The sequence below is a fragment of the Notothenia rossii genome (assembly GCF_949606895.1).
Source record: "Notothenia rossii genome assembly, chromosome: 2".
Taxonomy (NCBI): domain Eukaryota; kingdom Metazoa; phylum Chordata; class Actinopteri; order Perciformes; family Nototheniidae; genus Notothenia; species Notothenia rossii.
In genome coordinates, this window is record NC_136904.1 from 9364814 (window position 1) to 9392705 (window position 27892).

General features: G+C 41.2%; 1 protein-coding gene across 27 annotated transcripts in view; it reads right to left on the reverse strand.

Moving 5' to 3' along the window:
- celf6 (CUGBP Elav-like family member 6) overlaps window positions 1-27892 on the reverse strand; it is a 144037-nt gene that overhangs the window by 3082 nt on the left and 113063 nt on the right. For 12 of the 27 annotated variants that reach the window (XM_079666031.1, XM_079666052.1, XM_079666030.1 and 9 more), the window contains 6 exons: window positions 19195-19368; window positions 18179-18326; window positions 16679-16822; window positions 14959-15021; window positions 13758-13838; window positions 9362-10231 (listed from right to left, as the gene is read on the reverse strand). In XM_079666031.1, the coding sequence (XP_079522157.1) occupies window positions 9609-10231; window positions 13758-13838; window positions 14959-15021; window positions 16679-16822; window positions 18179-18326; window positions 19195-19368 (1233 nt within the window). In that variant the 3' untranslated portion in view covers window positions 9362-9608. Of the gene's footprint in view, window positions 1-3727; window positions 3878-9191; window positions 9336-9359; window positions 10232-13757; window positions 13839-14958; window positions 15022-16678; window positions 16823-18178; window positions 18327-19194; window positions 19369-27892 lie in introns of those variants that run through there. The other 15 variants (XR_013805446.1, XM_079666042.1, XM_079666034.1 and 12 more) reach the window with 8 other exon arrangements.

Consider the following 27892-nt stretch of genomic DNA (forward strand, 5'->3'; position numbering starts at 1 on the left):
AAGTTTTATACCTAAGGAACACGAAAAAAAAATGTCATCATCATAATGCAGTTCATTCTAGAAAATTAAACAGTTACAGTTGAACTTATTTCAGTGTTTTGCTCAAAAACTCAATGTACCGTCTTCCACAATACAAGGCAATTCATGAGAAGAGAAAAATATGCCTAAAAGTAGATTGGTTCAATTTGTCAAATCCAACTTCTTTATGTTCGATCCCTCATGGTTTTTTAAAGAATCTATAAACCAGGAGCTGGCTTTAGGAGCACCACTGGGGTCTTTTTTCTTTAATGTTTTCATGTGATTGCTCTTGGATTTGGTCTATTGCTTTTCCTTAACTCAAACAATAGAAGTGGTGTAATAACAGAAGAAAAACACAGATGAATTGTACCAGACCAGAGACGAAGGAGGACATGAAAACACACACACACACACACACACACACACACACACACACACACACACACACACACACACACACACACACACACACACACACACACACACACACACACACACACACACACACACACACACACACACACACACACACACACACACACACACACCGACAAGCACACACACACACTTCCTGATATAGTGACAGAACATTATTGTTGGAAATGTCTGTACTCGGCGACATCCAGAGTACATTTCAATGGCTGCCCTGTCGTTCAGCGCTGTAGCAGGATAGTTTCCATTTGTTCCCCATTGATGTGCTAAATTCAAATCCCCCCCCCCCCCCCCCTTCTCTCTTCTCAGGGTGCTTTGAAAGCTTCTCCTCAATTAGCAGGACACGACTCCATTCAAACGCTATCAAGCAAGAGATAAAGGAGGCATCTATCATTTGTATTGCACACCACCTTCCATTAATGCCATCTTGTGGCTTTTAAGGAGTCACATCTAAAACAAACAAACGGTATTACCATGCTTTTATTTATGGAGGAATATAATCCAGGCGTATGTTATTGTAATGAAAAGTTGTCTGGCCAATTGAGCGGAGAGAGGAAGCATCTATATTATTTTGCACTGGCAGCTGCACTTTGTAACAGATGGGGGATGATTCTTTTGAATCAAGCCTGACACTGTGAAATGAGTCTTCATTGAAGGATGGTGCCACTTTAAAGTGAAGCTTTCTTTTTATTATTTAGTAGGAAAGCTTTGACTTTGTAAAGGTCCAAACGAGGAATTGTTAGGCATTGAATATACCTGGTTTTAAGAGCTATTGTTTGTTATTCTCTGTTAGTGGATACTGACTGATTAAAAAGTTAGGAAGAGCAGATACATGTTGGCATAATTCAGTGCTATTTTGTCACAATAAACTGGATTTAAGTATATTATAATTGAAATTGTTGAGTTGAATTAAATTAACAATGTTGCTGTGAATATTTAAATACTGGCAAAATGAGTTTGAACTTTAACAATCCTTTTGAATACTTTTTCCTGAGCAAAATAACACATTAGCATTTAATTAGGCGTTAGAAATACAATGTGTTTCTGTCTAGTTTATTTGTATTTATTTGTAACCATGGTAAAATCATTAACAGTAACCCTAACATTACAATTAAAATGAGATATGAGAAAATACTGTTAATTGGATGACTAAATGAAAATTGATTGATAAACGATGTCACAGTTCACGATGAGATACACAACATTTAAAGTGGAACTTTCATTTAAAGGAGAGTTTAGTGAAGTATTACTTGAACTAACCAAATAGTGCTAACTGTGGTTTGTGCTGTTTACCACCATTATACAAGTGCATAATCATGTTTAAGTGCTTTTACATTAAACATATTTCGTTTTTTTTGTGTGTAGGAACCACTCATCATGCTCATTAGTAGTTCTGTAAAAGGTTGTTATACTAAAAATATACTATCATTGTGCGGCTCCCTGATGAATGCTCCCATAAGTAAATATTTAACTGACAACACCTTTAGATGTTGCTAAGAAGCTGACAGAAATCTGATTAAAGCTATCATAGGAGTGAACAAACTGCTAACTTGTGGCTCAACTTGCATCGATTCTCATCACCACCCTCAGTGGATGGGTAATTATGCACGGCTTCCCCTGCAGGTAAACATTTATTTTCAAACATCAGAAGAAACAAACACATTAAGTGGAGCCTAAGTGAAGACAGCCTGTGCCGTCTTCAAACTCTTAAGCCTCCCTGGCTAATATCCTAAATAAAACGTTAACCTAAAAATATCTTAAAATGTCTCGCTCCTTGTGACAGAGTCAGATTTTGACTACCACATTTTGGATTTTAACTGCTTCCCTATTTGACCACATTTAATATTTAACTGGATAATTCATCCGTTGTGTTGTTTCATTAGTCTGTCATATTAGTTTATGTACATTTCCACAATGAGTATTTTCTTTGCTAATGGGTTGTGATGGGGGTTTCTATTGTTCGCAAGACTGGAGGATTCTTGTAGGTTTATTTCCGACTTGCCCTGGATGTACAGTTACAGTCCAAACAACTAAAAAAAGTTGCCTATGACTTGATTTAAAATGAATTTCATGTTAAAAATTCGATTTTATTTTGTTATATAATTGATGGATACACCTATGTTAAAATAAAGATCATACATAGAGTAGATTTGAATTTGAAATAATTGTCACATAATAATTTGATCCAGATTTCAGCCAATACTCTCTTGAAAAATCCTATTTGGCAGCGATACGAACTAAACCATTGAAGTAAATAGTACAGTTTGAGAACAGGCATGGCATGGCATAGTATTATGACATGGCATAGTATCATGGCATGTCATAATATCATGACATGGCATAGTATCATGGTATGGCATAGTATCATGGTATGGCATAGTATCATGACTTGGAGTAGTATCATGGCATGGCATAGTATCATGGCATGGCATAGTATCATGGCATGGCATAGTATCATGGCATGGCATAGTATCATGGCTTGGCATAGTATCATGGCATGGCAATGTATCATAGTATGACACTATATTATGGTATGGCACTGTATCATGGCATGGCATAGTATCATGGTATGGCATAGTATCATGGTATGGCATAGTATCATGACTTGGAGTAGTATCATGGCATGGCATAGTATCATGGCATGGCATAGTATCATGGCATGGCATAGTATCATGGCTTGGAGTAGTATCATGGCATAGTATCATGGCATGGCATAGTATCATGGCATGGCATAGTATCATGGCTTGGAGTAGTATCATGGCATAGTATCATGGCATGGCATAGTATCATGGCATGGCATAGTATCATGGCATGGCATAGTATCATGACATGGCATAGTATCATGGCATGGCATAGTATCATGACATGGCATAGTATCATGGCTTGGCATAGTATCATGGCTTGGCATAGTATTATGGTATGGCATAGTATTATGGTATGGCATAGTATCATGGCATGGCATAGTATCATGGCATGGCATAGTATCATGACATGGCATAGTATCATGGCATGGCATAGTATCATGGCATGGCATAGTATCATGACATGGCATAGTATCATGGCATGGCATAGTATCATGGCATGGCATAGTATCATGACATGGCATAGTATCATGGCTTGGCATAGTATCATGGCTTGGCATAGTATCATGGCATGGCAATGTATTATAGTATGACACTATATTATGGTATGGCACTGTATCATGGCATGGCACTGTATTATGGTATCGCATAGTATCATGGCATGGCACTGTATTATGGTATGGGTGTTACCGTACCTGGGTATGGACAGCAGACGAGTCAGTAAGGTCGGTTGGCATCCTTTGGCCGCTTTAGCTGCACCTTCAGCCTCTTCATGCCTATCTGAAAGCCGTTCATGGCCTGGATGGCGGCTTGAGCACTGGACGGGTTATCAAAACTCACAAAGCCTGAGACGAGAACAGAGAGCGGGAGGAGAGTGGTCGGAGAGATTGGAAAAAAGGAAACAACACATACGGGGGAGAAGAATGGGTGAGAGATGAGCGAGGACCACGAGAAAGGGAGCGGGAAAGAGATAGGCAAGATGAAAGAGAGAGAGGGGAGAAAAAGAGAGCCTTTTTAACTCTCGACAATGACACAACAATAGCTCTTTGTTTTCTCTTTTCAGTGGATTAATTGAAAATCTTCGAATTAAAAAGATTACATAAAATACCACAAAGGCTAATAACACAGATATTAAAAATCAAACTAAGAGGAGATATTAGAAACTTGAACAGAGAACAAAAAAAACATGAAAAGGTGTTAAAAGATTAGACGGGGGGGGGAAGCAAAAGTGTGTGTGGATTTTCTTTAGAACAAACTCTGTGAACGTTACCTGAGTTGTTTGAGTGGCAGAGCTGCGTGTGTGTGTGTTTCATGTTCGTGTGTGTGACTGAGCGTCTATCTGAGTAAAGAGTAAAGGGCACAGGGGTCGTGACGAGATGCTCGGAGCAAGGTGTGTAGGACGGGGGTGCCTGCTGCTCTGAGTTATCGCCCGGGTGTCGAGGCGGAATGAGCCCACAGCTTTCCACACCGGGACTCCTTGCCTGCTCTTATCAGACACCTCGGTGATTGACGGCCCGGATTTTCCGCCTGCCAGCTGATTTGATCACACTGCTATGGGTCCAATTTAATTTGGGGGGAGAGGGCAGGCTTTTGTCAGTGCGGGTGAGATAAGGCTGCTGCTTTTACAAACCCTTTAAACAAACTGAGCTGGGAAGGGCCTGTCAGTTGGCAGTGATCCCCCTCCCAATCCCACACACACACACACACACACACACACACACACACACACACACACACACACACACACACACACACACACACACACACACACACACACACAGACACACACTATCCCTGGCTTTAACAGATCTCCATACCTCACATTAACATCCACATGCCAAAAAAGAAGATAGGATGCTGGGGGTCAAAGTACTGACAGTGAGGACATGGATGTGTTTGAAACGCATGGACATTCGAATAATCTTAAACTAGGATTAAATATTTGAACATGTTTTCGAGCTTTGGCTGTTTTTCTCGAGACAAAGTAACCGGCTGAGGTTTCATATCTTTGATGCAACTCTGAGTCTGTGTGATTCTGTGCAGCTCAAAGCCCCGGACGGTACTAATGTTTGATGTACGGCTCTCACAGCAGCCATCCATATTAGCAGAATGTCTGTACGTGTTGTAATGTTGTGCATTTATTTATAAAAAACACACACAAGGCTGCAACAAACAGGGTGACAATAGGGAAATACAAGTCGAGGACCAGGTGGAGAATGCTGCAGTTCATAAGTCTCTCATTGCCACAGAAAGAATAGTTAATATGTCTGTGCAGTGATGGTGTTTGAGACTATGACCACCTTTTATACCATTTCAGAGGTCTGCAGGTGAGGTCCAGGTTCAGACACTCTCATAGGCTTGTAAAATTGTCCCTCGATCTGTTTCAACTATCACTGAACTCCCTGTAAACACGATAGTGAATTTGCTGCTTATTTTTCAAAATGTGCACCTCAAACTTCACAGTTTAGTAGCCTAAATGTTCATGCATGTATTCATTGTGATAATTAGTTTCCACTTGAAAGTGTTGATTGGAGATTTGCTTGTTGGTTTATATGGTTTTATTTCTTTTCAAAGTCTTTTCAAAGATGTAAGGGTTGCTCCGTATGTATGAGTGTTGGTGAAACATGAAACACACAGATGCAACTTCAAAGTGAGAAACAAAAAAGGAGCTTTACAACTTAAATAAAATATAGCTTTAGGTACTCTCTTCTAGAAAGCTCTGTGTATATAATGTAAAGGCTGTGTGTGTGTGCGTGAGAGAGAGAGAGTGTGTTATTCCATTCTCAGACGACCGTTTGAAATTCATTTTCAAGCTAAATCCAGCTAATTCCACCTAACAAGGTACGCTTTGATCACTTTTAAAAGTCAATATTGAGTGACTGAACGCAGAGGATTAAGACTAATGTTACATCCATAGAGACCCAGGTTAGATAAAACTCTGCAGCTCCTCACTGTGAATATCTATGGGATGCACACGTCTGCCTTTTGGATGTTCCTTACATCGTAGTGACTCATTATAGCACCAGTAACAAGCCAGTTATCGGTACTTTTTGCCACTGTTGCTTTTTGTCATATTCTTTTCGATTTTATTGCCTGGAGAGGAATATTTGTGTGATTCCCAAGGCTTTTCTTCATCTCACCTGCACATGTAATCACTAAGCAAATAAAGAAACTGAAGGAAACAAACATCTGTCTGAATTGACAGTGATGCATCCCTTAAGAGTACATTTCAAATCCTACTCCAGAAATAAATCCTTTATAAGAACATGTGCTCCTCCAGTGACCTTTTTCTCATATGCTCATTTCAGAGCTCTTCTGTAAACACTTCTTTGTAAAAGAGTGATGTTTGGTTATCTCTGTCACCATCTGTCTGCGTTGTGTTTTGTCTTGTCTTTTTCTGTCTTTGGTTTCCTGTTTTATTTTGAAAAGTGTTCACCCCCTGTCTTGCCTGTTGCTTTCTGTCTGTTTTCCCTCCTTCCTGATTACCCGATTGTGTTCACCTGGTGCCCCTGTGTTTTCTCCTCCTTCCTCACCTGTCTCTTGTTTGTTTGATTAGTCCTGTGTGCATTTAGGTTCTGTGTTTTCTGTTAGTCTTTGTGAGTTCCTTGTGTATCTTGACTGTGTTCACGGGGAATAGTTCGTTTTTGTTTCCATTTTGACCTTGGAATAAAAAGGTGTTTTTTCAGTGAAATCTGAATTTGGGTCCTGCCTGCTTCGCTCAACCTTGACAATCTCCTGTCCTAAAATGTAGATTACTGCAGAGAAATCAGGCCGTGTGCAGACAGTAGATTTCTCTGTTGAAACTCACAAGTCATTCTGCAGTGGCAAGCGATTTTACCAAAGCTATTTAATTAATAATATTACAAACTTGTTAACCTTAAAGGTGGGGGAGGTAATTTTGGAGAAACCAGTTCGAGTGCGCTAGAATTTGAAAATACACAACCGGAAAAAATCTGCCTCTTCCTTCAGACTTCCTCACAGAGCCCCTCCTCCAACACACACGAACGCGCACATGACCAATGAGGGCACGAGATAAGTTTGTGCCCAGATGGAAGGCTGACAGGCAGGTAGGCCATCCAGTTATTTTAGCCGGGCCGGCTCAGATGATTGGTTGTGCTTTTTACAGCGTCACGGCTTCCACAGATGACATGTTTTAATGTATTTATTGTCAAAGCATTTATTATATTCATTGCTATCGGGATGTTAAGAGCATTCCATGGAATATAACAAAAAGTGTTTCCGAAGCGAATTACATACCCCACCTTTAATTACATTAAGAAATTAGAAATATGCTGCTTATTGAAATATAGATTCTACATCAACACACTTGATTTTATAAAGAAAAGAAAAAAAAGGTTGTGCTTTTTAAAATAAATTAAAATATCTTAGTACTGACACAGGTGGGTTTCTGTGTATGCTATATATGGAAATACTTATAAATAATGAACTTGCCTTTATCTTTTCATGTCGTCCTTTTTTAAATACATACTACAGTGCTTTGAAAATGGTTTCCTCAACTAACAGGAAGGTCATTTTCTTTCAATTAGTGTGTTTAAAATGTGTTTTATTCACCCGAGTGTGCACAAGGCCACGTGTACACATGTTAACCATTGACAAAGAATCAATCTTTTATTTCTACATCTATAAATAGTTACTCTTCCAGTTGATCTACATGTACGGTAGTCTACAGTGCCCATTAACCACATCATCAAGGCTAAACACACATTTTTAAGATGAAGTGTTCCAAGTTCTTAGAGGCCTAATAACGTATCCCCCTTAATGCACAGTGTCTTCGGCTGCCTAATTTGTTAATGTCTTACAAAGGAGCCCAGGGGCTTCTGCTATAAAAAGGAAGGAGAAATGACTGAAAAAAAAAACTGCTCACAAAAGAATCATGGGTTAAATTGCTGTTTTTCAGCCAAGATCTTAATTACAAGCCGTTGAAAATAAGCCGGTGAGACTGATGAGGTCAACGCCCCTTTGTCCTTCCCCCTTGTTGACTGACGGATAGTGATAGCGGGAGGCATATGTTTAGAGGAGAGCACACAATGGGAGGCAGAGAGTCCTGAGATGGACAGAAGGAGACAGACGGGGGGAAGAGAGAGGAAGAGAAAGCCTCATAGACATGCCATGTTGAAGGGAAAGTGAAAGAAAGCCAATGCTGGGAGTCTCTCTCTCTCTCTCTGCCTGTCTCCTGGGTGCTGCTGTCCAACTGAATCAACAGTAAGGCCCACACCAGTCTATTATTATCTCTTTAAGCCCGTGGATTCCACCTGCACCGCCTCCACCCTGATGAACTGGTTTTCTGTGTGGGAGGTGAGAGAAAAAGAGGGGGGGGATGGCATGATGTGGCTAGGTTGCCCGGCTGGAGGCCTGAAGTGTTGGGGGGGGGGGTGTTTTTTCTCTTGGGTAAAGGAGTCTGGGAATGGCAGAGAAGTGGAGATGGATCCTGATTGTGTTAGGAATGGTGAGATAGAGAGGATGAGGAATTGATGTTTCGAGCAAATGCCACTATTTGGAAAGGTGTCTGGGTCAGTGGCTTCATCTGGGATTCATGGTGGGTTGGCTTGGGTTATTTCAGGCAGAGGTTGAATGTAGTGAAGTATATTAACTCAGAAACCGAACTTAAGTACATTTTGAAGTACTCTGGTACTTTATGAGATATTTTCATTGTATACTTGAACTACACTACATTTCAGAAGTCAATATATTTGTATCACTTATCTGACAGCATTAGTTACTTTACAAATACAGATTATTAGCAAAAGCAACATATACACCATTTGTAAATATATATATTCAAATGAAAACAGGTTAAAATATCCAGCAGTATATAAAGTCATTCAAATGAGGTGTGATGAAAACATTAATGCTTCAAAAATCATAATGCAATAATTGTGTATATGTGAAATATGATGGGCTATTTTGTATTACAAGTACTCTTTTGGTTCGTTAGGTATATTTTAATTCAAGTAAGATTTTGTATGCAGTACTTTTACTTTTAACAGAGTATTTAAAAAATGTGGTCAATGTACAACTTTAGTAAAATACTTCTTTCATCACTGATTTAAGGCAATTCGAGCATCCATCACAACACACTCTTATTTTTTCATTATCGAGCTAAACCAAATTATCCGTGTGTGTCCATTTCTGACTTACCAAAACATTTGCTCTGATTGGTCGCTCGGTCCACAAACACTTTGGCGGAGATGACGTTGCCAAAAGGCAGGAACATTTGCATGAGCTCCGCATCTCCGAACTCCTGGGGCAGGTGATAAATAAACAGGTTGCAACCTTCTGGCCCTGGTGATGAAAGGAAAACAACAGGAGGGTGTTATGAGGGCATACACAGAAGGAGAGCCTGACCATAATAATATTAATAACACAGGTGGAAGAATGACTCGATAAAGCAATCAAGAGAATAATCTAAGGAACGCAGGAGCCATGTAAACACCAAATTGTTATTATGCTCGCTGTGGCACAAGCATTAGTTGTGGGAAAGCTAGTTATTGTGGAGTACACACTCTTAAGTCCTGTTTCTAAAGTGTTATAAGGTCACTCTCAGCGTTGGTCAGCTCATTTAAATCTGATTACCCCGATCCAAACTACTGTATATGCTGTAGGAGGCCCTTTAAAGGATAATTGTATACCATTAAATGTGCCTATTGAATCAGAAAATGTGCCGGCAATTGCAGTGCACAGTGGCAGAGATATAAGTAAAAGCGAAATACAAAACAGGATTAAAAAAAACACAGAGTTCGATTGGAGGAGAAATATTAAGATGGTTATATTGAGAAATAGAAACAGTGAGTCACAGAGGAAGAAAGGAGGAGGAGGAGGCAGATCATAAGCCAAGTTTGTGTCCCAATTACTCCGTGACAGTAGGACTGTCTTCCAATCTCTCGCTCTCCATCCCTCCACACTCCTCCACCCAGCTGCCACATATTGTACAGGCCAATCGGGATAAAGGGAGGAATGAACTGGAAGGAAAGAGAGCGAACCATGGCCCGAGAAAAAGCGATAGAGAGAGGGAGAGAGATGGGATGGACTCGGGGACAGTGTGCTCGCAGCTGGCTGCCTGGCTAGCATTCTCTCCTGTCTCATTGCTCTGGGTGATAGCATGACGAGATGAGACTGGGGCTGGTGAGAAGGCTGATAAGAGAGCTGCACTGGTGGCTGGCTGTACTGATGCTCTGCCGCTGCGAGATAGAGGACACACACACACACACACACACACACACACACACACACACACACACACACACACACACACACACATACACACACACATACACATACACATACACATACACATACACATACACATACACACACACACACACACACACACACACACACAGGTTGACAGAGTGTGGATGTGTATTTTTTCAAACATTTAAAATCTGAATCTCGGTTCTGTCTGTTTAGCTTTAGGTGACTTAGAGAAGTCACACTTTAAAAAAGAAGTGGTTTGTTTGAGGTGAAGACACTTCCCAAATAGAGTGTGAGGACGGTTGAGAAGTTTACTTTTCACAAGTATAAAATATCTTGATGAGTGCGTGGAAACTTTCTTCCTTTTCCATGTATGCAAATCTGCTATGTAGAGGAAATATGACTTTTATTGTATCCATTATGATGCCCACATTGGGAAAGTGCGAGGATGCAAAGTAGATCATTACCGTGTGATTGCGTGTTAATATATACATATATATATGAACTGCAGTTGTTATTGTATATGACTTCAATGCACTGTTTAGGATGATAAATAAATTGGTTGATTCACATGTGCATAATTTATCAATATTTATTTTGAGAGGGCAAATCCAATAATTGTACACATCAAAGTCTGTTTACAGGTCCTGATCAGAAACAAAGTTTTATAAAGCCTTTTGTGGCTCCAGAGGGAGTTGCACAAAGTCTGATACACTGCCTCAAGTGATGTCACTTGAAATAGCTTCAGTTGAGAGTTAAGATACAGCTTTTCAAATATATGTAGTAAGAAAAATGTGACTTTACAAGACCTCTGTAGTCTGCTCCTAATCCCGGCTTTAGGCCATGAGGCTCCATTACACGCAATAACGCACAACACGACCATATATGGGGCGAAGCCTGTGAGCTAGTTCAGGCAGTCAACTCAAGCACTTATGATGCAATCATACCTAACGCCCCTTGCTACTCTACAACCAACCAAACAGAGTCTCCTTGATATGCCGCTCTATTTAACCTGCCAGATATCTCTCCATGCAATGCTTGCTGCAGCTACTTCCACGTCGCTGCTGCTTGCCTGCCCCACCACCACCCCAGCTTCCAGCCCAGCTTCCACCTGTAGGCTCGGGGGGTTAGTTATTTAATCATCACTCATCGTGCTATGCATATCTATGGAGTGATGAGGCCCGAGCCTAGCCAAACTCAACGATATGCTGCTTCTAATAAACATGTTAAAGAAACACGTGAGTTGTCTGACTGAAATTGGACTGAACTGTAAGTTGCATTGTGGGTAATGTGGGCTGCATGTATCGATCTCTCTGTGCATCGATTATTTTCTCTAAAATGATTCTGGTTATGTAATTACTGTCAACCGTAATGCGATATGACCGTGCTCGTAAAATGGATCTCATTATCAATAGTTTCTACTAGTTTTCACTTTACTATGGCAACTCCCACCTGGAGGGAGACACACAGCTTCTTTCCACTTCCTGCCAAAGACAACTCAGCTTTTACCACACTTTTGGCCAAAATGTCAGATAGTTGTTGTACAATTGGATAAACAAACCGAAGAGGAGACATGTCCGGGCTGTGTTTCTACAGAATCCCCTCTCGGAAAGAAACCAGAGAAAGGAGGACATTGTGGATTTGTGCAATTAGATGTGCTGCTGTCCCCGAGGAGCACACTTCTCCTAAACCTGCGGTACAAATGCAGGGGGCCAAATCCCATCAATCCCTCCTTCTCCACAGCATCCCAGGCTGAGGGTCATTAAAACGGTGTGGTTAACCTGACAGTGGGAAAAAAAAGTTTATATTGAATCTATATCACAAGATGCTGTGTTGTCTCCACTATACTGCATTTTCACTACTGCCTTTGAAAGGATACCTGCTGAAAGCACTCATACTATTTAATGATGATGCATTTCTTGTCCTTCACCTCCCAAATGACCTCATTTTTGACCCATTAGATGAAAAGTACAGATAACTGTCTGTACTTTTGTACGCTTTAATCTTGGCAGCAGTGTAAGGCGATAGATTCTCCACAAGATATCTGTAAACATCGGCAAAGTACAGCTTTCTGCAGAAGTACTTGTCTGTTTTTAATGATTGAAATACCGCAGTGGAGGCTGTATGTGGGTCATACGTGCCTTAGACTTGCTTTTCCTCTTTTCAGATGAAATCTTAACAATCTTTGCTTGTAAAATATGGAGATTTGACAGACTTGAGTTCCCAGTGTCAGTATGGTGTTTTGCCCTTCAGGTCTCCAGGCCAGTCAAGTGACTAAAAACTTTGAGTTGCAATCTTGAACACATTTGGTCAAGTTGGCATGAGTCTGAAGCAACCCTGCCAAACATTGTGCATTTTAAGTTCATCCACAAGTTTTTTTGGCAGGACTGCATTACTTCTATTTGCTGAGTCAGTAGTATTGTTATAGCCGTGCTGTCTAAGTTGCTCTTCTGAAGTGAAAAGGACAAATAATTTCAAAGAGCACAGTGAAGATTTGTCTGATAACATTTTTGGATTTGGAGGGGGTCTTTTTCCTTGACACACAGACTGATAGATTGTATTGTTGCAATTGTTAGCTCTCACAAGGAGGTTGAAGCTGAGGCTCGACAGCGCCTGTATATTTAGGTTTAGGTGTCTCTTGTTAAATGGCAGGGCTGCAGACTGTGGCAGTGGACTGAGACAGGCTGGGAGTGCAGCCAGAACTCACAAGCCACCGACTACACCAAGAATAGCTCTACGCGTGTGTGTGCTTGTGTGCTAGAGAAAGAGGAACAGAGATAGTGTGTGTGTCGCTGTGTCTGAGTGTGTATGAGTGACCATGACTTCTATAATTCTTGCTAATGATGAAAGTGTTTCAAGGTAGCAGTGAGATGTCCTTAACACACGCTGTAAAGTTATTCCTGCATGTAAAGTGAATGGGCTGCTGTCATTGAGGACACATCTTTACTTTGTTCATACACTTGGACTTTGACCATGGCAGTCACACAAAATGCAAACATTTTCTAACTTTTTCTCGTGGCATTGTTGGAGACACTCAATTTTTTCGAAGTTCCTATATTGAATATTCAAACCACTCTACGCTGTCTCATACAATCATATAGATGAATAATTGAGACTGACGAATGAGAGTGATTTACCATCACAGTATATCCTATGCTTTATTACATCTGATGCTGTGGCATAAGAGTGAACACTACACCAGGAATGGTAATAAATGATTATGCATGCAGCTAATTAATCTGATGAATATTTATAACCACTTAAACACATTGTAATGGACTGATTAAGCAGTCCAACGCTGCAAGTTTGAATTAGTGCAGTTTTTGAATAATGACAGAGTAACTTTCCATCTCACTGCTAATGTTCTTCTCTTTAAACGGGGAGCCTTTTTCTCACATTTTCCCCAGCCAGCTTTTTCCCTCCCTCGCTAATTCAAAGCAGCGCAGCTACATTAGAATGGAACATGGCAATTATCACCTTTTATCTTGGGTGGGCGCGCTTGCTCGCTCTTACCTTCCCTCTGTTGCTGGGGAATGATGGTTGGTTGCTGGGGGAACGCTTGGCTGATTGGCGCATAGGCGGCAGGGTAGGCTGCTGTTGCAAAGGGAGAACCACAGTGGAATTTTTCACATCTCCATTTTCATATTTGACACAACAAAACTCAAATCATTATTCCATTGTTCATTTGCGTCCTCTAGACATTGCATAAATAAGCCTGGGCTCATTTGGATGGTGGATCACTAGAGTTTGGAAAAAGTGAGTGTGGAGTGCAGTTCAACTAAGCAGACACAAAAGAAAGAAAGGGACCTTGTTAATGAGAGCCGATGTCAGGCGGAGAGCTGTGGTCATGAGAGGTCTATGTCATATCTCATGTAGGAGGCAATGGCAGGTTCTGTGTGTACTTTTAGAATTATCTTTTTTCTTTGTGGGTGTATAATAAAGTAGACTCTAAATCCCTTCGCAATCCTAATGTAAAGTAGTTTAATCCTGGAGAAAATTGGCTGGTCGTCCAGCTATCTCTACCTGTCATAGTGTCCACTGATGTGGCAAACAGAAAAAAGGGAGAGGGGAGAGGACTAGGGTTTCAAAGATCGAAACTTTCCATGGGAATAAATGGGAATTTATGGGAATAAACGGGAATTTATGGGAATAAACAGGAATTTATGGGAATAAACGGGAATTTATGGGAATAAACAGGAATTTATGGGAATAAACGGGAATTTTTTCTAAATTGAAGGTTGGCTCTTCATAGGGAACTTAAATATAGTTGGGGAAAGTATATTTGAGCATAATCTTGACTAAAACAAACAGATGCCATTCAAGTACACTTGAATATCCATGCCATAGCACACTGCTTACTGCATGGCTATTGAGACCACACCCCCTATAGGCACTGTGCATTCCTCAATCCCATGCACAGATGAGTAATATTTAACTCAACATTCCTGTTTTCGTTCTTCAATGAAACAAATAATTGTTCAATAAAATAATTAAAACTTGTTCTGTTCTACTAAAAAAAAAAAAAAAGTAAACTAATCTGTTGAAATGTCATGTTTTTTTGCTTAATTTTGCGTTGAATATTTCCTAAATTCCCCAGCTTAACTTCCCATGGAAACTTTCCGGAAATTTACCGGAAACTTTCCGCCCCTTTGCAACCCTAGAGAGGACAGATGGAGAGAGTGAGAGAGTAGAGGAGGTAGGAGAGGCAGATCACCTGCGTAGTGTTGGACGCCAGCATAAGCCTGTTGGAGAGGGTCGTTCACCGTTGGACTCTGTGCTGCAAGAGAGACGAAACAAGAGACAGAGAAAGGGGGTTGACAAAGAGGAAAATCAAAGCAGGGGAGACAACGAGGGGATGGAAAATGGTCAAGACAGACGCAGAGACACAACAAAACAAGGATCTATTGTTAAAGAGCAAGACAGAAATTGGTTTAGCTGTAGAGTGAGATCCCACAGGGAGCGAGGAGAAATTTGGGTTGTCATATCTCCGTTCTTCAAAATGCCTGTTTGCCCCAGATGTTTGCATCAAATATTAACAACATGCCAAACAAACCACTTTGTAGTTCATTACAATTGCAGCTGCCTCTGCATAATGTAGAAACGGGGATTGCGTTCCTGTCAATTCTTCAGGAATCAGTCCCAGACAACATTAAGAAGCCGAGGACGGGCTGAGACACATCAAATCAACCATAATGGACTGATGGATGAACTGATGGATTCATCATGATGCTAGGGCTGGCTGCTCAGAAATCTGCCAGAGACACTGTTGATTGACCCTCGAGCTTTAAACGCTTCAGTTCAAATCAGAAAAATATGTAATGAGAGTGTGAAGTAAAAAAGGACTCGTCAACTTTTTAACAGTTCCCTGAGATATTAATCAATGTGTCACCACTGGCATGTTGAACTTGCATAGTGGAGAACACAGTGATGACATGGACGTTTCTTTGCAAGGGTCCCCTCAACTATAAGAGATGGGATTTTTCGATTGGATTTGGGAGGATTGCACATTTATGATGCCTCCATGTTTTGTTCAGCAGGATAATCTCCACAAATTAACACCATTTTTATGATTTTTGAAGCGTTAATAGAATGGCGAGAAGTAAAAAGCTACTGTTAGGCTATAAACCGACTTCATCACGGAAATCACAACCGCTAAGCTAAAGGCGGCTAATAGTCAGAGTGATGACGTTTACCACTCTAATTTGGTAACTTGTTAGCAACCATGTGTTGTTATGATAAAGCTTCACACATTTAAGAGTGGGGTCTTTACTGATGCTTCTTATGTGGTAGAATAAAAACTTGTGTTAACCCCAGACATTATTATTAGGGCTGTCAGTCGATTCAAATAGTTAATCGCGGTTAATCGCAAATTAATCGCACATTTTGTATCTGTTCTAAATGTACCTTAGAGGAATATTTTTCAAGTTTTTAATACTCCTATCAACATATGACTGGACAAATATGCTTTATGCAAATGTTTGTTTATTATCATTTGAACAATGACAAATATTCTCCTGAATATTTTCGATACAACAACCTGGAACCTCTCTCTCTCTCTCTCTCTCTCTCTCTCTCTCTCTCACTCTCTCCAAACCCTGTCTACTTCTTTGCACTGAGCCAGTTGCTCAAACAGACAAGCCTGTTTACAGTTGTCTGCGAAATCCCGCTCCTCTGTCTTCATACAGTAACAGTCAAAGCATGAGACTGAAGTTCCAACCATTTAACCGGATGTGGTAAAACGCTGTGTAATTCCTGGGTTTAAGGAATCTTTCCTGTATCCCTTTTTTAGGTGATCTTCTTGTTAATATCAAGTTCAACACCAGAATAACTCACAAACCACCTAACCACCTAATTGTACGGTAAGTGTCAGGGTCAGAGGACTTAAGATGTTACAAATCTCATGTTTCTTTTATCGTAGACCTTGATTGGCTCACCTGGGTAAGGGTGAATACCGTTGGTGTAGACGTGCTCAGTGGCCTGCCCGTTGCTTTGAGGGAGGGTACTGAATCCGTTAACCCCGATCGTGGTGGCTAGGCTGGGCACGGATGTGGCAGAGATGCCTGGGGGTGTGCTGGTGCCTGCAAATAGACACAGAGTCATTACGTGAAACTGCAGGGTGCACGCTTCACATGCTAGAGACTCATAAATAGAGGTGCGAGAGAATTTTCTACTCAAATGTAAATTTTCACACTAATGTAATATTTAATTACACCCACATTATGGGCCCTCATAAGCAACAACATACTCCTTTCAAACCACCATAATGGTACTGTTTGGTAAAATTGGTACCAATTAAGCCTGAACAATTACTAAAATCAGTCAAGGTAGCACACTGGAAAAATGTGAGGGTGTGGGGAAAAAAGCTAACCCTGACTCATCATCACATCCCTGTTTAAAGGTTTATTTTTCTCACTTGAGCAACAAAACTATTCTTTAGCAGTTATATAAGTAGTGGTACGAATAAGACTCACAATAGCAGGCAGCATAATGTCTCATAGTCCCAGTCTGTCACCTTGTCAGTGCCCTTTTATGCTGATAGCAGGTTTTTATTATTTTTCTAATCCAACTGAAGGGCATTTAAGTCATGTAGGATTATATTTGATGGGCATAACTTGGTGTATGTAGGCTTTGTGGATTACAAATGCCAGGTACAGCATCAAACCACTTTATTTAATACATTTGCAATGACCCTGCCTTCAGGCAGTCTGCCTACTTAGTGTCGAGCCATCAAAGCTCCTCATGACAAGGGCCAAAAAGATAGTTCATACTGGGGTCCAGGATTATCTCACACAAATCTTTGCTCTTATATTGTATAAACCAAGGACTCTGCATCCAAAGTCATTGGATTGGCTATATTCCCAGAAAACACACACTGTCACAGACACAGGGAGGGAGAGAGCGAAAGACAGACAAAGAGCGAGACAGAATATAATGTGGCTGTGCATTTTCTCCCATCATGCCCCATTCAATATACAGTAAGGGCTTTTCTTCCTTTAATCCAACACTGGCAATTCAGCCCGGAAAACAGAGCCCACATTTTAAAAGATGTAACAAGGGCAAAAGCAGAAAGGCCTTGAATGAATACATTACTACTGCTTCTATAATTCTTGCTAATGATAAAAATGTTCCAGGTCAGCAGTGAAAAATGGCACGAGATGTCTGTGTTATTGCATGTGTTCTTGCAACCGAGTCAGTTGGCCGCACACTAAGGAATGTGTGTGTGTGTGTGTGTGTGTGTGTGTGTGTGTGTGTGTGTGTGTGTGTGTGTGTGTGTGTGTGTGTGTGTGTGTGTGTGTGTGTGTGTGTGTGTGTGTGTGTGTGTGTGTGTGTGTGTGTGTGTGTGTGTGTGTGTGTGTGTGTGTGTGTGTGTGTGTGTGTGTGTGTGTGTGTGTGTGTGTGTGTGTGTGTGTGTGTGTGTGCCTATTAGCAAATACCTGAGGACGATGTCATGGGAGTAGCCACCAGGCCGTTGACATTGAAAGCTGCCATTTGCTGCATTTGAGCCGCAGCGATGGCAGCCATGGGGTTCATGTAGGACCCTTGTGTTGCTGCCATCAGGGCTGCTTGCTGTTGCATCATCTGCTGTAGGATTAAAGAGCGGTGGGGAGAGAGGTGGAATGGAGGGATTGAGAGAAGGATAGAAAAGGAAAGGAGGGTGAAATAGCCGCAGGACCAGAGCATGTTTACTCTCACATCTTTGTTTGCTTGGCCCATGCCTTGTTCTTGTACAGAGTGGTCTGTGTTGCCCTGCAGCGTTGCTTCCCAGCTAGTGTAACATCGCTCTGGCCTTGTGTTCATTATACTGACACAAGATAAAGGCTATGTGGTGAGATGAATTTAGCAAACTGGAGACTATGTATTATCTGTGTGTTCTGTATATGTTTAACCCCGCCCCAGTGGCAGAGTTAGTGCAGAGATTGTACGTGAGTGGGCGATCCACACCTGTCAGGAAGTGATGATGGCTACAGTGAGATCTCACAGACTCCAAGCTGTGGCTTTCATGTGTGAATATGAAATGGGGCTGGGGCGGAGAGGCAGGAATAAGGGGTAAGGGGTGAGTGGCTTTGGGTTCCCTCGTAATGAAGTGCACCTCAGTTTGAGTGTTAAGACACATGTGAACGAAATGTTAAAGAGGCAAGCTTGGATTGGCGATTTAAATTCACAGAACAAGTCAGGAAATATGGGAATGGGTAATGCATTTGAAACGGATGCTCTCTACTGTATGAAAGTGAAACAGCGTAGTGCTGAGCATACATGATAAGCAGCTTCCCTGGACAAATGAAGGGATACAAAGACACAATACAGGAAGCAGTACAGCATTTTCTATAATTCTCTGAAAACGTGCAGCCATTTAATGGTGTTAATAATGAAGGAGTTGGGTCACAGGCCTAGTGGGAGAAACAGGGTATTCAAATCACAACATTTTTCATTTTCTTTTTTTAAAGCTCACCGTCTCCTCCCCCGCCGGGCTGAGACTTACAGCATGAGAGTAGGCGCCATAGGCCCCAAACTGGATGGTCATGGGACTGAAGATGCCGAGCTGGCCCGCCATCTGGTGCATCCTGCGCAGGGTCCGCTCTTTATCAGTGTCTGCGAATTTGACCACCAGACTGGACGAGGCACCCTAGAGGGGCACAGATAAAAAGGTCAGTGAAATATGCAACTTAACTTCCCTCTGAGTTTGTAAATTGGAACGATTTGAGTCCTTATATAAAATGTTAGGCAGTTCATCAACACACTTTTCAATGGCTCATTGGAGATTAGCTAGCAAATATACATAAAACGTTCTTGATATAGATATAACAGGTGGATTGGGTTATACAAGTTTCAAACAAGTAGGAAAACTGACGACACAAACTTTTGCAACTGACTTTCTTACTTTCAATCAGCAGTGTTTTTGCAGATTGCACCTGTCACTTCAGCTGGCCAACCGACTAATGAGCTTGTTTTTTGTTAGCAAACTGTCTGTGAACATCCTTAGACTGGATAAATGATTGCCATTATTATTGTTATTATAATTATTCACTGGAAAAACTGAAAGATGACAACAGGGCAAAAACACATATTCTGTTGCTACAGTAGTTTGGGGAAATTATGTTGATTTACCTCAAACTAAAAGACAAAATACTGATATCAATTCTAATGTCACTGAATGACATTGTTCAATATGCCTGACAGTAATTACTATATTATGCTGCTTTATCTGGAATTGTGCAGACATGTAAACACATTGAAGACATATTAGACAGACCATAACCCAAATATGGGTAATTTATAAACAAGGTTGCCGAATGCAGTACATTTGCATCTTTTATTGTGTGGTTTTAAAATAGCTTCCTCACAATGTGTGTGTTTCCCTTGGGGAATGACCTGCAACAAAATGCTGGCTCCATATTAAAAAGATGCAGAGCTTATTCGTATCCGTGCATCAACCTTATTTTATTAAAGGACTTGAGTGTTGCCTCTCTTCAACGCCTCAAAGAAGAAACAGTGGTGGGCATGTCATTCATTTCTGTCATCTGATGTCCATTGTACAAAGCAGTCAAGCCTTTATGACCTCATATCTCTGAGCCAAGGAAGTCAGTGGAAGTGAATGTGCACCTCTCATGACGGCAGTCATTTAGCTGTCAGCGCTAAAAGGAAGAGAATAGTGAGTGATATTTGCTTTGTGAACTTTCTAACTCCACTGTATACTCAGGGAGTGAACTGTGATCCTAAGCAGATCCCACAGGAGTCCCAGTCCCAGTGGTGCAGCTCCACTGAATACAGTACGGGGTAATTAGGTCTGACAAAGGCCTTCGGCATGTGGAGGGTGAAGTATTGACTAATGGCTCTGCCTTATGGCAGATATACTTCCGTATTGATGTCCGTGCTCCTGAGTTTGCATCCAATTAAATCATTTGAAAGACAGAGACCAGAGTCAGTTCCTCATATGACATCCAGACAAAGAGAGAGAGAGAGAGAGAGAGAGAGAGAGAGAGAGAGAGAGAGAGAGAGAGAGAGAGAGAGAGAGAGAGAGAGAGAGAGAGAGAGAGAGGATGAGGATGAGGATGAGGATGAGGATGAGGAGGCTGCCAGGCAGAGAAAGCAGCCACAGAGACTGTCAAGAGGACCAGGCTCCTATTTAATTACAGGCAATGCATGCTGGGAAAGAGCACTGAGCACCACCAGGACAGAAGGACACAGGCAGCCAGGGGGCAGTCAGGATATGATTAGTAAGATCATAAAAGCAAAGACACAGGGAGAAAAGGACTCCATAATCACAACTTGGATTCATCTTTCACAAAATGTCTCATCCTGACAGGGTCAGAACAAATTCAGGCTTTGATTTAGATTTCCATATTTACTGTGGGTGTAGGAGTTGGAAATGTGAGTGTAGGGCCCAGGTGAGAAGACGAGGCTAAGAAGAGTGATGCTGCACACGCCTGTTTTTTGCAGTCTCATAACAAATTGAAATTGACAAAGCTAGGAGGCTACAGGTCAACTGCTACTTGTAGGAGCCACACTTATGCTGAGCCCTGTGAAGCTGAATATGGAAGCTGCACAGTGAGAGTGTATGCAGCCACTGAACACACACAGTCTGTCTGTTTCACAGCCTAACTTCATGCCATTTCACAGTCATTTCTACACTAAGTGTGTCCTGTTTTCAAAGCGCTTCATGACATTTTAAACAATTCCTGCTAATAAATAGTGTCGTTGAGAGGGCAGTGCCAATCCTGTCACATACTTTAGAGTTGTGTTAGTCATGACTGCTGCAGCTCAGCTTTTTATTCATGTATTTTATTATTTTTAATGTATATTTTTTATCTTTGCTTTTTAATGACTGTTTTTAAATGCCTTTTTCTGAATGTCTTTCATTTTCGTAAAGCACCTTGAATTGCCTTGTGTTGAAAGGTGCTATATAAATAAACTTGCCTTGCCTTGCAGCAGAACTTACATAATATTATATACAGTATTCATCCTGCCAACATTATGTCCTACTCTACTTTAACATCAGTCTGATCCTTCTCTCAGCTACTGTTTTTGTTTTATCTATTTCTTCACTATAAACAAAGACAAAACAAATCCTTTTCTAAATGCAAAACGCAAACAAGTTCTTGTTCAGAGGCTTTGCAAGTAAACTATTCGATTAACCCGTGTGGAAAGTGACTTTAAAACATTCTATTAACACAACCAAGAGAATGTGTTGGGCATAGATAACTGTGGGGAAGAGGCTGGGAAATGAAGGGAGGCATCAGCATGGAGCCCAGGGACAGTGCGTCTCAGATGGGATTCTATCAGAGGCAGCCAGCACCCCACCTCAGGCCAGAGGAGACCCATCTGGTGTTTCTCCCTCGATGCCATTTCAATTAGCTAAATCAATACCCCGACGTGGCGGCGTGAACGGCACAATTTCTCCCTTTCTTATTTCATTTCATCCCACCTCCCGACCTCTTTCTCTCGTTCTTTCTCAACTTTGCGTGGCCAGTGGAAGGGACTGGGCTGTTGGATTTAATGAGGCTGGCACTGAGCAAACATCCTCCTCCAGCGTTGTTGCTTAAGCCTGCTCGCAGCATGTGGGCCTGGCATTTAGATCACATTCATTTTCTACCTTGTGTCTGTGTATTCTTACATTCATTTAATTCCTCATGAAGAATGCATTGGAGCATCGGGACTGTGAAAGCCCGAGGCTACCTGTACCCACTGCACCGTGACTCAAAATGAAGCGAGGCTGGCCTGGTGTGCTTCCTCCCAGCAGAGCGCTCTGCTGCAGACGACGGGAGGAGACCCAGTCTGCAGTCTGTACACTGAACAGACCTGGCAGCAGCATTAAAGCACCACAACAGCCTCTGCAGGTGTTGCGTGCAGTGCCACTCATGTCAGAGCCTTGCATTTTTTGAGTTTCTTAGCATAAAAGCCAAAATACCCCCCACTAAAAAAAGAGAATGCACTCATCCTCAAACCCTGAACAGGATAATTGAATATCTGACTATATCCAGGGTCTAATCAGAAAAAAGCAGATTATAGTTTGAACTCCCTCACGGATCAGACGTTTCTATCCACGAAAAGAAAGAGTAATATGTGTCCAGATAATGAAGGAACAGGTGGAGGCAGACAACAGGCGCTGGATGCAAAGCAGCCACTCCTCGCTGGTAGCATAAAATCACAAGCTGACAAACAAACAGAATAATAACCTCCAACCGGCGTGACTCCCTACCTGGAGAGAAAATGAATTTGCTGAATTTGATGAGGGCCAACAGGGAGCCTTCACTTTTGACAGGTACAACTAAGGAATTTGTCACAGGTTCAAAAACTAATCTAATTTCTTGAACAACACACTTGACTTGTGAAAATCTCTCATATTGGATTCTGTATAGGCCTGTGCAATGTGTAGATGGAGAAATACACGACGGTAATTGAGGGCTTAGAACTTGACGGCACCGGTGAAATGGCATTCTGCCTTTATCTCTGCATTACTGTGATACAAAGGAGCCGGTGTTAAGTGTGTACTAACAGGTAAACAGACACTCATTTTCCAATTTCTACAGGGGCTTACAGAGAAATAATACCACGCCACACTCATTGGAGAGAAAACTGTCTTTTCTCACAGCATACTAATGATTAACAAAGAATGTTATAAGAACAGTCTTTCTTTCACATTCGGCAAACATGTAACAGTTACTGAATGACAACTCCCAAAGTTGTGTTTCTACACTTATAGGCTCTAAAAGTGCTAATTGAAAATCTGTAAGAAATTAATTGAAAACACCATAGCAAGTTTGTTTGGTAATTGGATGAACCTCCCGCAGGCTTCCTATTCAACTCTCTGAACCTTGCTACATCTCTGCTAGCCTCACGGGAGGACTGTCTCTCATTAGCACTGGATGATACTGTCTAAGTCTGGACTCGCTGTCCACCACATACAGCTGCTGCCGCCGAGCACACTGCATCACGCCAAAAGACATCACTCTTGGTTTCTGTGCTGCAACAGTTTCCACCACAAAATGTAAGGAGTGGGCAAAAAACAAACTCCGTGTTTGTCAGCTACAAGCCTGCTGAGATTTTACAGTAGTGTTATTTGGCATTTGATGAATTGTGTGTTACAATGACAATGCTCTCTGGCTAAGTCTTATCTCTCATTAATCCAGAACCATAGTATCACACATGCACGCTCTTGCTGCTGCCAACACCAGCGAGCTCCACAGGCCCTGTCAGCCACGCTGTGACACCGAACATGACAATGTCTGCAATTTGCTGGGTGCTGTCTGCCTGCCCCCGGCTCTGCCATTTGAAGTTTTGCCACCTGTGCCTCTGCAGACATACTGTAATTCAACACACGAACCAATGGAGAGCGCCTGTTCGGTGCCCAATCAGCTCTTAAGTTAATTTTGGAAGCACCTGCAATCTGCACTAAACATCAATTAAAGCGGTGACCTGATCTATCAGCGTGTGCCCTTTGGTGGCGCCCCTTGCCCTTAAGCTTCATTAAAGCCTTTCAATTTGGGCCAGCGTATTTTGGTGCAGGTATTATTTATGGCATGTGTGCGTGTGCCAGGTAACACAGATGCCGGAGTGAGAACATTAAGAGGGAGAGAGAGACGGAGAGGGAGCGAGAGACAACTCTTTGTTCAAGGTTCATCCAGATCTCACAGCTGGCAGCAGGCAGAGAGAGGAGCAGCCCACTCTCTGAATCCTGCCTCCTGTTAGTCTGTTGTTGACGACATGTGGCAGTGATATTATCCAAATTAACTGCATCCCCCATCGGTACCAAAGCCTTAGTTGGATACTAATGGCCACCTTGCCTATTAATCTGAGAGGAAGTTGGATTTGTGACGAGGAGGATAACAGGTGCAGGGATAGAGGGAGAGAGATATGGATAATATAGATTATGAATGAACTTCTTGATCGCTCTTGATACGCTTCAGGTCTGTTAAGGGGTCCATATGTTGCTTTGGACAGATTATCTGCAGCAGACCTCAGGTGGCTCCACCTAATGAAACTGTGCCTAGGCTGCGGCAACACAAACATACACGTAATGTGCGAAAGCAGTCCACATGAGCCAAATGTTGATCTGTACAAGAAAGCACTCCAGAGAAATCCAATTATGTAAATCCCCTAGATGTAAACATATTCCGTTGATTGAGTCAACAAGATATTTTGAGTACAAGGTAAATATCTCGATTATAATCAAATTTCGGTAAGAGGCCTGCCATAAGTACGCGCGATTCGTCTGGAACATGATTATTCTTTGGCTCGTGGCCCGCTGCAATTTTGACCCTTGTGGATTTCTGAATAAAGTTTTCTATGCTCAACAACGCAGTTAGACTGACTTTACCACTTATTCTAAACCCTCACTACTTCAATGTAATGCAAAATGAGGCGGCATCAAATGTGTAAATTACATCTGGCTTCCAGGACACTATCTGGCTGCCAGGATGCGTCCGTAAATATTTATTGCGAAACATCAGTGAAGTGTGTGAAGGTGTGGATGTCTGCCAGAAAGAGTGTTTGCTTGTGTGTGTGTCCAGCTGTGCAGCACTCAGCACACATGCAGCTCTGGCAGGAAGACAGTTCGCAACTCGTGATTTATTTTACTTAAGCCTTTTTGGTAGCCTTCTTCAAGCCTGACAGAAGTATATCCAATTCCTAATTAATTTCAGCTTGACAAGAATAACAGGTTTTGTGGCCTCATTTTTCAACTAAGCAACTCATAACTCTAAACCCAGCACGAAAACCTACTCTCCACATTTCCTTAAAAACTTTTGTCCATCCTACTGGAAAGCCCATTTGGATCAATATCTATTCTGTAGTGCCCATGAATTGCCTCAGTAATTATTGCACCACTCTCTTCCATTGCATTTGAGGTCTTGTTTTCGTAATAAAGTACATGTAAACATGCTGTGTGATTCTGTGTAATGGCTAGGTGATCTCACCAGAGCCATGAAAACAAACCACTGAACTATGCAGGCTACGAAGCAACACTTCCATTATTTACAGCCTAACATTATTGCACAACATATCAAAATGAATACCCCTCTCTTGGGTAGCTTACAAGCTAAAAGTTAATGGGAGCCTGAGAAACTGCAAGTGTCAAACAACATTATGAAAGACTTCATACAGGACGCCGTTAAGGAAGCAAAATGAGCTCAGAATGACCTCATTTTGAAGATCCATCCCAACTCGAGGGTGCTTTCCAAGTTATTGACTTACTTGTTAACCTCACTTTCTAGTCACTGCCTTTCTTGATGTGTTCAAGCGTTTTAAGCATTTGATATTCTTTAACAAAGTGTAACCCCCTGACAGGGGCCAATCTGTCACTGTTCATGATTTTGCTGTAATGAGGTGGTTTTTTTGGTAATTTCTAGCATGATGCTGAAGCAGGCCGCCACGTGCATAAAGCATTTTAGACATTCTTCACATTACAGTACATTCAGCAGCCTGTATGTTATCTCTAATCTAAAGCCTCTTGCTATGGGTTTGATTTGTTTTTTAAAGATGCATATTTTTTCACTGGCTGTACTCCCTTCTAAAATAAATGTTATCCACTTCCCACCCTTCATCTCGGTCTTGTTGAAATGGTGGGTTTTCAATCCAAGTCTAATTTTGTTTTACATGTACTGTATTCACAAAGTAATAGATCAGAACGAGCATAAATAAAACAAAAAATGCAATACTGTTATGCTGATGACATTTATATCTAGGTGAACAGAATTCGAGCAATGCCTTTGTAGCCATTTTCTTAGATTGCCTTCACCGCTCCAAAGTGTCACAGGTTAAATAAACCAATTCATAAATTAGACTTTTTGGCTTTCTACCTCAAAGATATTGCTTCAGCATGAAGTTGACACATTGTCTCCCAATGCAAAGCTAAATTCAAGCTATTAACTTTTCACAGAGGTACATTTCTAAATGCAGAGACATTTTTGTTGTTTGTGTTTGGGAATCAGAAAATAGTTATCTATGCTTTAGTTGGTTCTTCTTGAGATCAAACAATGTTGTGTTGCATTGTTACAATGATTTACTCTTATCTTCCAGACTGGATTTTCCCTAAACAGTTTTTCTTGTATTAGTCCCTTATTAACACTTTTTTGGATAAAGAGGTCTTCTGTTTGACTAATTTTAGCTTATAGACAGTCTGCTTAACATATATTAGGGTTAGATTTATAAAAATCTTAAGTCCGTTTTTAAAGAATAGTGTAAGGAACACCATACTGTAATACAGTTATTTGCTTTAATCGATGGTTTAACTTACTTTGACTATACTTTTATTCATTTTCCTCATCTGACTGAACTAAGCCAGAATAGTCAATAGATGGCCAGAAAAATTTGTCCAACGGGAAGCTCTATCTATTTGGACATGTTAGCAGGGCAACGTTAGCTAACACATAAGGTAAAGCAACCTGATAAGCCAAGGTGCTTGGAGTTTTTAAAAAAAGATTATTAGGAATGCTCTGGAATGACATACTAAAAATGGCTAATTGTAAAAAATAATCAAATTATAGTCAAATTTTTCGAATTCAAACGCTGTTTCTATTTCAAACAATGTTTTATAAAAGGAATTATGTGCTATTAAATCATGATATAAAAAGACATGTTGCAGCACCAAAACCAACATCTCCAGTATCAATTAATTCTAGCTTGCACCGTATACTTATTTCATTTCTGTGTCCATTAAGCCATGACTTCAGTTTTAACTTGACAAATAAAAAATCATCATTATCATATTCATAACATATATGTGTAACAATGTCTCCTGAGAACATCCCCATGGATTAATGTGCAGTTCATAGAAATCGTATCTCTATAAGGCTGCGATTGTAAACACTCTCTGTCTGCCTGCTGAAAAGGTGTCTGAATAGCAGAAGAGGGAAATGGATATTGAGTGAAAAGACAGATACAGAGTATGCAGCTGTGCGCTGTAAGGTGGCAGCTGCTGACTGTGGAAATCTTTTGTGTGTGATAACACACAGCAAGAACGTATGTGAGACTGTGAATGAATTGCTTTGAAAAATAAGCGTCACTGTGGTATGCCTATACAGCATACAGTATATAAATATAGCTATATACGTGTGTGTGTGTGTGTGTGTGTGTGTGTGTGTGTGTGTGTGTGTGTGTGTGTGTGTGTGTGTGTGTGTGTGTGTGTGTGTGTGTGTGTGTGTGTGTGTGTG